Source organism: Euleptes europaea, chromosome 2 (assembly GCF_029931775.1).
Source record: "Euleptes europaea isolate rEulEur1 chromosome 2, rEulEur1.hap1, whole genome shotgun sequence".
Classification (NCBI taxonomy): domain Eukaryota; kingdom Metazoa; phylum Chordata; class Lepidosauria; order Squamata; family Sphaerodactylidae; genus Euleptes; species Euleptes europaea.
Window position 1 is genome coordinate 43,466,912 of NC_079313.1, and position 12,311 is coordinate 43,479,222.

The 12,311-nt window shown below is 42.8% G+C and overlaps 1 protein-coding gene across 1 annotated transcript; it reads right to left on the reverse strand.

Moving 5' to 3' along the window:
• Positions 1-1,562: 1,562 nt before the first annotated feature.
• On the reverse strand, positions 1,563-9,516 carry TMED5 (transmembrane p24 trafficking protein 5). Its single transcript, XM_056844000.1, has 4 exons — positions 9,276-9,516; positions 4,510-4,607; positions 3,065-3,245; positions 1,563-2,050 (listed from the first exon to the last, which is right to left on the reverse strand). Exons 1-4 carry the CDS (start codon positions 9,456-9,458, stop codon positions 1,832-1,834), a joined length of 681 nt encoding a protein of 226 aa, XP_056699978.1. The 5' UTR covers positions 9,459-9,516; the 3' UTR covers positions 1,563-1,831.
• Between the last annotated feature and the right edge of the window lie 2,795 nt (positions 9,517-12,311).

Below are 12,311 nucleotides of genomic sequence, written 5' to 3' on the forward strand. Positions count from 1 at the left end.
TCTAGTTAAGGTTTAATATGAACTTTTACTCAGTTTCATTGTTGGTTACTTTATGGATCTTTCTCACAACACAGAATTACAAACAAGTTATCAAATCACATGCACTAAAAAAATGCACTTGAAAATATTTGTTTAACAATAGAACCAGGTTAACTGCTGTGACATTTTCAGTTCTCCTATCCTATATGCTGTAACTCTGTTTAGGGTTATATACTTAAGTTCTCACTAAGTTCAGGGGAAATTCCGATGTGATGTTGCTGTCGTCCTATATTTTCCTTTCATATATAAACAGCCAGCAGCCAGTCATTTTTTTCCATTCTCAACTTACTACTTGTATTTGAGTGTGGAAGGGAGAAAAGTGCTTGTAGCAATTGTCAGGATTCATTTCAGTGGTGGTCTCCCCTACACACTTTCACTATACCTTATTTGATATGTGAAAAGAGATACATGCTTATCTTTGTCACAGCTAGTTTGGGCTTCAGAACTCCCATTTCTCTAGGCATTCTTTGTGTATAGTGATGCTGGGAAGGATAGTGATGCTGGTTTAAACATGTTACAGAAATGGCCTTTACTTGCAAAAATAGGGTTTTTCTACTAATCAGCATGGAAGATTAATGGAGAAGACTAAAGTTGTTCCACAAACTAAGGCTGCTAACAATGAGTAAAAGTGGATTGCTAAAGTATGCCCAGGCACTTACTGAGTTAAATCACCAACATGCAACACAGTAAAATTGTTTTTAGTTCACAGCTCAAAGTAGCAGCATATTAAATGTACACCTTCCTGTACTAGTTTTAAAGCACCAAACTAGACAGGACACTTGGCTACAAGTCAGGGTTCAAGTTCACCAGGCCAGACCCTGATCGTATCACGGCCAGACATGACTAGAGGGAAACAAAGTTTGCGAGCACATGAGGAAGAAATTCAGCTCAGGACCACAGCCCAAGTGAAGACGTGGGTTTCTGCCTTCCCTCCTGTGCTCTTTACCCAAGCCAAAAATGATGGGGGGGGGGGGGACACATTAACTGCTCTACTGCTGAGCAGCACATACAGTATTCAGTGCTTGTGGCTGAATATCTCACTGAGTTTGGCCTTCAGACCAATCCTGAAATTTTGAATCGCAAGAATCTGTTGCAAGAAAAATACCAATTTGGCGTATTAGCTCAACAATCCCAGTCAGGACTCTAGTAGCTGATACTGTACTAATTAGATCCTGCTTTAACCCTTATAAATGTGCAATCTTATATTACATTGTAGCTGAACATGAAGTCAAGAGGCTGCTTTATTCATATAGAGTAAGGAAGAGTCCTAAAATCTGAAAATCTTTTAGATGCTTGTATGTTGAATTTCTTATTAGTACAACTAAGCCACAAGAGTGTCTAGTGATGCCCAGTGAAACGTGTGGACAGAACAACAGCATAGTTCACCTATAGCAGCTTTTCTTTTACCTGAGTTTCTGAAATCAGGTAGACTCAAATACAGAAAACACAATTCATAATTTTATAAATCCAAATTTGCCACATTTAAAAATATTGAAGCTAGGCTGACAGATTAAGACATATTTACAGGTATAGCAAATACTAAAAAAAATCTTTATTTTGTGCAATACAGATGGCAGAGGAGATTTTGACAAGTATTAACTTATGCAAATCTAAAAACTGACCTATTGTAGTTATGTTGATAGAGAAAAGAAAGGCATTTTGTCCATGTTGAAGAGTCATTTGTAAAACGTAAGTATCACCTGTTCAAAACAAGCTGGAAAATAACACCCATCTCCTTTTCTGTAGCAGTGTATTGCATGTTTCCTTTTATTGCTCTTATTACACAAGGCTGTTAAGTTCTAGTTTTCCTTTTATCTTCAAAGAGACTTTTCAGCATGTAAACCTGAACAGCAGATACAATAACCATTATGGCCAGGTTGACCATGGACCAGAAGTTTACCCTATCAAAGTTGCTTTCTTGAATGTTTCTATCCCGAGCTTCAAATGCTTTCAGCAGGTTCTGGATATGAATGCTTTTGCTTAGCCTAGACTTGACACTGTTGACAGATTCCTAGTAAATAACAAAATATTCATTTTAGTATGACAAATATTTTTAAAGCAATAGTTTCACTACAAGAACTTGTTTATTTTCAGAAATTGTCAGGTGCAGCTCTGCCCAATCCTCCTTTTCCATCAGCCTTTGTGTTTGGCTCCAGGTGAGTCTATTAATTCTAGAGGAGACTCTTGTTTGTCTCTCCTCAGTGTCATATTTGAAATTGGAACTACTCTTTTACATTTTGTATGCTATTCTTATTCTAAAACCAAGCCATTTATGGAGTCTTAGGATTCTGTCGATTTCAATATGTTCTCAACCACCTGTTTGTCTTACAGGACTCAACAGATCTTCAGTGGTCAAGCCATATTTGGGGGTGAATGGGAGTGGCCTTGCTTTAGAAGTCATTCAGTATTCTTGGCCCTCTACTCAAGCCTTACTACTGCATTCATAAGCATAAGGGTCTAGTGCTTCCCTTCTTATTTTGTGCCCATGCTTTTCCAGTTCCATGTCTTTCCAGAACTGCTGCCTTAATGTTCCACAAATCCTCCCCCTACATACTTGTGTGTACAAATACATTTGGAAGAGAGGCTAGAAAAATATGCAGAAACCAGAAGTGACTGCCTGGGAATCTGAAGCAGTTATTCACCTAAAAAGCAAAGGATGTGTTTTATTTATCATCGCTGCTAGTGATGGATGGGAAATGAGCAGTCCAGAGTTTGCCATTCCTGTTATGGCCACTTATATCAGTAACTGCCAGCAACAGAAGGAAAGACTAACCCTCTATTTTTCTACTCCTTAAGCTATGCAGTTTTGATTATTAGTTTCCTCCAGCTGCTAATAGAAAGACGATATTTAATAAATACACATCCCTTTTTTCCATCTCTGGAAGGCCACTAGAGATGGCTGTGCAGCCACTACATCCTGTCCTGCTTGTAAGACAATCTTGGCCAGATGGCAGCAGCAAAAAAGAGAGCCGGTAACAGAAACCACAAAGTCCACAAATATTGTAAAGGCTGAATGAATACGTACCAAAATATCTTCTAGTTTCATATCCAGAAGATCCGTGCCGGTAATATACTTCTTCCAGTCTTCTTGATCTTCTTCTTCTCCTGCATTATCTAAAATCAGTTCAAAGAAAATCACCTTCTCTGAAATGGTGCTGAATGTGTTGTCAAAGCAGAACATGTAGTCACCATCAATTGTCTCCACTCTGCAAGCACAAGATCCATAAAGGGGGGGGGGGAGAAATCACAGCCGACGTGTTAAAGCAGTCTCATAATAACAATCAGTTTTGACTACACGCCTAACATACCTTATATAGGGGAGGACTATGTCAGCACCTATCAGAAGAGCCAATGTGGTATAATGCAGTGTGGGCTCTGGGAGACCCAGGCTCAAATATCCACTCTGTCATGAAAGCTCACTGCGTGAATCTGAACGGTTATTCTCTCTTTCTCTCCCTAACCTACTTCAGTGGCTTGTTGTGAGGATACAATGGAGGAGAGAAGAAAGATATAGGCTACTTTGGGTCCCCAATAGAGGGGGAATAAATAAATATCCTGTCAAGATGCTTTTAAGTCTTTGCTTGGACAATAACAGTTCTCTCACTTCTAATGTTTCTCAACTTGCATAATCATCATATAAACGAGATCCACTACATTTAAATGACATTTATTGGTCTAAAGCAATTATAAAGCATGCTAGTTACACAAGTAGTTGAGAACATAAATTAGCAATGGACCAAAGCAAGAAAAAAAGTGAAGGTGAAATTTCTGAGCCTAAGAGCCTGACGTTGCTCACAAAGAGGTACACTACAATTCTGAGTTCCAAGCAGTTAAGAACATACATAATTTGACTTTTTACAAAGACATCTTGCTCTAGATTCTTTCTACATTAACTAGTGCAACCATATATAATCTATTTGAGAGTAGCCATAAACTTTTCTGTAGGCATCTAGGAAACTGTGATAGTCCCGGTTCAAAAAGTCTATTAAATTGTGGGAGGGGACATTCTGAGCTCTTTGAAGGAAGGACAAGGTATAAGAACATAAGAGCCCTGTTGCATCAGACCAGTTGCCTATCTAATCCAGCATCCTGTTTCACACAGTAGCCAATAAATTGTCTGGGAAAGCCAATGATCAGAGCATAGCCCCAATATTGTCTTCTAGAACTGGTATTCAGAGTTTTGTTGCCTCTTGAATATGTTGTTCTGAGGTTGTTATAAGTCACCATGGCTAATAACCATTAAATGTGAACAGGGATCCAAAGAACCTCATACGCATTCCCATGAAAGTTTTTTTTGTATTATTTTATAAAGCAGTACACAGAATTGTAATGTTCAAAATCCTTATTATACAGCCAGACTTTATATATTTATAGAATTCAAGCATTCAGTGGGCACTTGGCATCCCCCACCCCTAATTCAAACTAAAAATGATTTAGCAATATACTGAATATACACATTGTAAAACTTACGTGTGAACCCCGTCTGATTTCCTCTGTTCAAAAACAAGAGTTTCGCCTTTTGGAGATATCAGGTAAAAATCAACATCTAATCCTGCTCCATCTAAAACCTAGGAGAACAACATAAACAGATAGAAGCTGCATATGCAAATTTTAAAATTATGCAGTTATCTCTAAGGTGAAATCAAATCTAACACCTTTTCAAGTGCTACTAAAGAAAGGACAAAGTGGCATGCAGAGCCGAATAATGAAATGACCCAAGATTGCAATTGACAATGGGTTGGAGTTAAGGAACCACAAGTGGAATTCTGTCCACAGAAAAAATATTTCCCACCATCCCTTTTCTTCTGAAGCCACTTCCCCAGTGTCACCCAGGAAGTTGCTTCTGAGGGTCAGAGAACTCTTAGGAATAATATGGGTTACAATGGAAGGGAAGTGGACAATCTGTAGCTTGAATATGGAATTCATGGCAGCCACAGACACATCCCTTGCACATGTGGAAGCACTTTCCGTTTGCACAAAATAGAGATGTGAAGGCACAGGGGGGGAAATGTGGGGGACGGCTCCCCACCTAAACTTGTTTCCATTTTACTTTGGAGAACACTGAAAAAGTCCTATGAAATATTTTCTCTTTTGGAATGGGTGAAATGCTTTTTAAAACAAAGCTTTATATGCTTGTACAGCATGAAAATGTTTATGTAAGATTTACAGGATTAGATAATGATAAGTGAAGGACCCATAAGGACTTGCAGGGGGTGTCTAATTTCCCCCTCCCCCACTATTTCCTCTCCCTCCTCCAGGCAGCCCCCATGTCCTCACATTCCCCTGCTTCCTCCTCTCCTTACAACCCCATCCAAGACAGCAGAGATCTGAAGTCACTGATCTGCCTTTCAACTAACCCAGAGAACCTCTGTCTTGTCAGGATTAAGTTTCAGCTTAATCACCCTCTTTCAGCTCATTGTTCACCCTCTTTCAGCTCATTACTGACTCCAAGCACTGACTAAGATGAACAGCATCTATGGAATTAGGTGGAAAAGAAAGGCAGAGCTGGGTATCATCCACATATTGGTGACATCACAGCCCATACCTCCTGATAACTACTCCCAATGGCTTCAAGGAGATATTAAATAGCATGGGGAATAACATAGAACCCTGTGGCATCCCATGGCTATGGGACAGAGCAGGAATCCTCCAACACTATCTTCTGAGACTGACCCCCTTGATAGGACTCAAACCACTGTAATATGGCGCCCCTTAGTCCCAGCACTTTTATCTCCCTCACCCCATCTTCAGCTATACTTATGTACTTCATTTATATCCTGCCTTTCTTCACAATGGGGACCTAAATCAGCTCACATCATTGCCCTCTCCTCAATTTTATCTTCACAACAACCCAGTAAGGTATGTTAAAATCAGTGTGTGTGACTGGCCCAAAGTGACACAGTGAGCTTCCATAGCAACAAGGGGATTCGAACCTTGGTCTCCCTGATCCTAGTCTGAAACTCTAACCACTACACATCACTGGCTTTCATAAGGTGGCTGCTGTTAAACAATACCAAGCAGCTGGTGAGTCATGCAAAACAGGTGGTAACATGTTACCTGGTGGTTGCTGGAAAGGTCCCCTTCCCCCTGCCTTTTTCTGACAGAAACCAAGACTTGGTAATACTGTTGGGGTTGCCTAGCAACAGCCACTGAGGCCATCAGTTTCTTACAGCTATAGGCACTCCATTTATCATTTTAGGGTTTTTTAGGCCCCCCACTGCATTTTAAAAAATGATTTCTGATTTTTATGTAATCCTGGGGCTTTTCTCAGGTTTGTAGAAACAGCAGTCTTGTCTGTTCATGGTTCCAGTCTGTGAATTTAAGTAGCCACAGATTTGGCCACATTGAGAATTAGATGTATTGATCATTTCTGTCTTCATGGTAAACATGCATAACACATTTTCAAGGGTATTTTAATTGCTTCAATATGAATATAATTGGCAATACTTCATATTCTCATTACAGCATAATACAATGTTGAGTAGTTCAGTATTATCAAGGTTTTAAAGTTTAACTTAGTAGCCAAATATTCTGGCTGTACTACTAAGACTGTTTTTGTCCAAATAGTTTCTTTTGTTAACCACAAAATTGGTTTTCTAATTTCATTCTTTCGTATCTCTCAGACGGCAAAAATTAATCTATGTGTGCTATGATAGTACAGGCTACAGTGGAATTAGGCAGACAGTAACAAAAAGTGACAAGACCAAAACCCTATGCATTGAAAGTAAGCAGCACTGTACTCCTTTCAGACTTACCTTTGAGTAAAGTTACATAGGATCAGACTACAAATTAATTCATTTATTGTTTGAGTTCTTAAGATTCTGTTCAGTAAAGTAATACCAAAGAGAAAAGCACAACATTCGCTAGTTTGGTCTGTATCAGTTCCATATAACTAGAAGAGACATACTGCTTGCCTACCTCTACCTCATTCTTACTCAGACTTAGCTCCTACCTGTCATAAAAGTTTCAACATATTTGCTTACGTGGCTTTAAGTCATCCAAGACTAATCCAGAACATCTGTGCTGGCTAGATTGTGAGATCTAGTTCCCAAAAGCAGTTTGACATATGACACAGTTTGATTTTTGTGACATCTGGCAAACCTGTTAATTCTGTAGAGCAAACAGGACAGAAACTCTCCTCCAGCTAGGGGAAAGTTTACTTACATGGCTTTCTGTCTGGTCCTTTAGAACAGCACTCTAAAAGCTGTGATCTCACACGTAATGAGGTTAGGGTATATCCAAACAACATCAGTCTAAACTGTCATTTGGTGTGTGTATGCTAAACGTAAAACAAGAGAGGATGGAAACTGGCCAAATTCAGTACTTAATTTCTAAAAGGAAAAGTTCTGGCACATAAAGCTACCTAAAACCCACCCGATCTATGTTGTTAGTCCTGTGTGGTAGTACGTTGCAGTTATGTTCCTTTATTAATTCATATATGCACTTGGTTTCGAAGGCAGATTCCAGGATAGAATTTTGTTACAAATTAAGTGCAGGCGGGCTCCTGTTAATATCAACGAATGCATGTAAAAATAGTCATCTTGGGTCCTATTTATTTTCTTCAACTAGTACTTCAGAGACAAAACTTCTCCCCACTCCCATACTCAGTGTAATGCTCCCCATAAAAAAATCCTCCTTGCATATATAAAAATTGTATAGTGAGAAGACTAAGCTAAAGCCTATGCAACATTATGATTATTGTGTTAGACTAAGGCAAGGGAGACCCATGTCCAGCTCTCTTGTCACACCGTCACAAAACCCCTTAGAATTTTGCAGCAGTCACTCTCTTATCAGCATAACCTATCGCATAGGAGAAGAGCAATATAAACCATCCTGAGCTTCTTGGAGGGAAGGTGGGCTACAAGTGTGACATATAGCATTCTCTCTCCCAACATACTAGTTTTCCATATGTAGAGAGGTTCCCCCCGCCATAGCAGGGAGTGTTGGACTAGGATCAGGGAGACCCATGTTCAAATCTCCAGTCTGCCTTGAAGCCCACTGGGTGACCTTAAGTCAGTCTTGAGTCAGCTGAGCCTACCTTACAGGGTTGCTGTGACTGTAAAATGGAGGAAGGAAAACCAATGTACACTGCCCTGGCTCTTGGAGGAAGACCAGTCTAAAAGTGTGCTAATTTTCTCATGAGGAGGGGCCTTTCCCTCGCGTGACAAAGTGTTTCAAAGTGCAAGACGCACCCCCCACAAGCCTTAAGAAGTAGAAAAAGGCAAGAGTCCAGTAGCACCTTAAAGACTAACAAAAATATTTTCTGGCAGGGTATGAGCTTTCGTGAGCCACAGCTCACTTCTTCAGATACAGCTAGAATGTGAATCCATCTGTCTTTAAGTAGAGGAGAGTGAATTCAGACAAGTATTAGTATGTAAATGTTAACAGTATGTAAATAGGATTAGGTGTGGTATGCAGAAGAGTCTGTGATGTCCAGGGGAGAGATGGGTGTGGAGAAATCAGCATTGGTAATGAGCCATGAATTCAGCCCAGGTAAATGCACTGACTTTATTGGTTCTGGTGGGTTATCCGGGCTGTGTGACCGTGGTCCTGGTATTTTCTTTCCTGACGTTTCGCCAGCAGCTGTGGCAGGCACCTTCAGAGGAGTAACACTGAAGGGCAGTTACTCCTCTGAAGATGCCTGCCACAGCTGCTGGCGAAACGTCAGGAAAGAAAATACCAAGACCACGGTCACACAGCCCGGATAACCCACCAGAACCAATGAACTCCAACCGTGAAAGCCTTCGACAATATGCATTGACTTTAGTTGGAATATCAACTGTAATTCAGCAGTTTCTCTTTCCAGTCTCCCTTTGAAATTCCTTTGTAAGAGAACTGCTATTCTTACATCTGCAACAGGATGTCCTGGAAGGTTGAAATGTTCCCCCACTGGTTTTTGAATATTGTGGTTTCTGAATATTAAGCCTTAAGAAGCGCATGAAAAGCTTTATAATTTGAAATATTGTCAAAGGCTTTCACAGTCAGAGTTCATTGGTTCTCGTAGGTGATCCGGGCTGTGTGACCGTGGTCTTGGTATTTTCTTTCCTGACGTTTCGCCAGCAGCTGTGGCCGGCATCTTCAGAGCAGGAACACTGAAGGACAGTCTGCTGAGTGGCCCTTGAAGCAATTTGGCACTGACCCACGCGTGAGGTTTGTTTTTTAACTCCAAACTACCAAGCTGAAAAAGAAAACGGGGGGTGGGTGGGACAGAAGCACGCTTCTTCCTTCTCCGTTACCTGATACTCGATCTCCAGCGAGGCCTCGTGATGCATGGGCTGGAAAAAGCACTCCTTACGGCCGGCGGGCAGCGTGAAAGTAAAGTCACTGTCCAGAGACGAAGTGAAGCCCGGGGCTGCAGGCAGCAGGACGAACAACAGCGAGAGGGAGAGCAGCAGGCGCCGCCAGAGCTCTATCCCCATCCCCTCGGCGCCCCCACGGCCCAGGGAGCGGGGAACTTCGCAGGCGGCCAGCCCCACCATAGACCCACGCCGCCTTCCCCTCACGCACCGCCTGCGGGCGGAGGACGGGCTACTACTACCCACAATGCACAGCACCCGGAGGCGAGGACGGCTTCTGTCAATGGAAGGGAAGGCGGGAGAAGCATGACGGGAGGCTTGCCAGCCTCTAGGAAGCGCCCCAGGCCGTCGGTTCCCAAGGCATTGTGGGAAATGTAGTTCACCAGTCGTAAAACGGACTGCAGGAGAATGACACAACTCTAAGGCTGACAATGAGGAAATTGAAACCGTCCCAGGCTTTCTGTTCCTCGGCTCCACCATCAACCAAAAGGGAGACTGCAGCCAAGAAATCAGAAGGAGACCGAGACTGGGGAGGGCAGCCATGAAGGAGCTAGAAAATTGGTTCTTGTAGGTTATCCGCTGAACATCAAGAAAACAAAAGTAATGACTACAGGAGAATTACGCAACTTTAAGGTTGGCAATGAGGAAATTGAAATTGTTCAAGACTTTCTATCCCTTGGCTCCACCATCAACCAAAAGGGAGACTGCAACCAAGAAATTAGAAGGAGATTGAGACTGGGAAGGGCAGCCATGAAGGAGCTAGAAAAGATTTTGAAGTGTAAGGATGTGACTCTGGCCACCAAGACTAGATTAATTCATGCCATCTTATTCCCTATTACTATGTATGGGTGTGAAAGCTGGACAGTGAAGAAAGCTGATAGGAAGAAAATAGATTCCATTGAAATGTGGTGTTGGAGGAGAGGGTTACGGATTCCGTGTACTGCCAAAAAAACCAATCAGTGGGTTCTAGATCAAATCAAGCCTGAACTGACCCTAGAAGCTAAAATGACTAAACTGCGGCTGTCGTATTTTGGTCACGTCATGAGACGACAAGAGTCACTGGAAAAGACAGTCATGCTAGGAAAAGTGGAGGGCAGCAGGAAAAGAGGAAGACCCAGCAAGAGATGGACCGACTCAATAAAGGAAGCCACAGCCTTCAATTTGCAGGACCTGAACAAGGCTGTCAATGATAGGACATTTTGGAGGACTTTCGTTCATAGGGTCGCCATGAGTCAGAAGCGACTTGACGGCACTTAACACACACACACAGTCGTAAAACTATGTGTTGGTATATTACTGTAATAAATAATCCATTCATTCGTTAAAGGAGAAATGGGTTTGGCCAGAGAGGAGAAAACTACGATTCCCAAGAGTCTAAGGGAGAGCAAACGAGCACTTCTTTGACACGTCTCCTCCCACATACTCCGCCCTAACGACCCCGCGCGGTTCGAATGTACGAGCGACGGGTCGCTCCGAGGGTCAAGTTTGTAAAAAGGATTCAGCGTGGTGGTTCGAGGGAGGTTTCCTTGGTCTGCAGTGGCTGCTTTTTCTCTAAGTAAAGGGAGGTGAGTCCAGGTCCTTACGTAGCTGGGGCTAATATAACAAGTATAATAATAAGGGGTGGGGGACTTGGTGCGAAATGTCAATACCAAGGCGGATTCGGAGTTTTAGGGTTTTCACTCAGCCTGGCGCTCTTTTAGTCTACGGCACAGCGCGCCCGTTGTGGGGGTGGGGGGGGATGCGCAGTGTTGCTAAGCAACATGGAGCGTTCTAGCCTGGAACCCGCGCGACTGAGGCGGTTCCTTAGAAAAGGCCACCTGTGGAAGGGGAGGATGGAGCTGCGCTGGGAGGCTTAGCCCTGAGGTGGGTAAGGGAGAAACGGCGAGGGTAGAAGTTGCTTTCAAATCCTAGACAAGCGCTCCTGTGGAAAGAAGGTGACTAGACAGTGTAAAAAAAATAATAATAAAAAAATAAAAACAATGCTAGAACTACAAGAGGTTCAGGCCAGAGTTCTACAGACAGCTACAGAGATCGATGGAGAAGATGGTGGGAGGCATAGGAGATCATCTGCCCTGACCTAGCGTGATCTCATCAGCTAAACAGGGTCGGCCCCGGTTAGGTTTTGGATGGGAAGCCACCAAGAAATACCGGGGTCTCTGTGCAGAAGAAGGCAACGGCAAACCACCTCTATTAGTCTCTTGCCATTGAAAACCCTATGGGGTCGCCATACGTCCGCTGGGGGACTTGACAACACTTGACCCTTCCACACACAAGATCTATCTACTCTTGCCCTTTTTGACTACTGCAAACAGACTAACACGGCTACCCACTGTAAATTAAGATCTATTTTGGAAGGCTCTCGTGTCCAACCTGTTACCCTGAGATTGCACTTTAGCTTCCAGTTTGTGTAAGCCCATAATTCTCAATGTGTGTGCCACCATACCTAATTTTAAATAATAAAGCATCCCTTTCATCCCTCAGGAGGTCCGTGGCGCAGAGTGTTAAGCTGCAGTACTGCAGTCAAAAGCTCTGCTCACGACCTGAGTTCGATCCCAACGGAAGTTGGTTTCAGGTAGCCGGCTCAAGGTTGACTCAGCCTTCCATCTTTCCGAGGTCGGTAAAATGAGTACCCAGCTTGCTGGGGGTAAAGGGAAGATGACTGGGGAAGGCACTGGCAAACCACCCCGCAAACAAAGTCTGCCTTGGAAACGTCGGGATGTGACTTCACCCCATGGGTCAGGAATGACCCGGTGCTTGCACAGGGGACCTTTACCTTCATCCCACAGGACTCAGCCATAGAAGAGCATGCCGAGGCTCTAGGAAACTGCATGACTCTAGCTATACCTCCTTCTGATCAGCCTCTGCAATGGGTATGATTGTATCATTCAGTATTTCCTAATGCAGAGCTAGCTGCACTGGTAGGAGGTTGCCTGTTGTGTCTCTGCATAAATTAATGCTCTGAGTATGCCTTTTAAT

Bases quoted from the DNA above. Each gene is read 5' to 3' on its own strand.
- TMED5 (XM_056844000.1), bottom strand. From the start codon at position 9,458: ATGGGGATAGAGCTCTGGCGGCGCCTGCTGCTCTCCCTCTCGCTGTTG. The intron at 4,608-9,275 runs GTAACGGAGAAG...TTGTTCTCCTAG, and splicing joins CGCTGGAGATCGAGTATCAG to GTTTTAGATGGAGCAGGATT. The intron at 3,246-4,509 runs GTAAGTTTTACA...TTGTGCTTGCAG, and splicing joins AAATCAGACGGGGTTCACAC to AGTGGAGACAATTGATGGTG.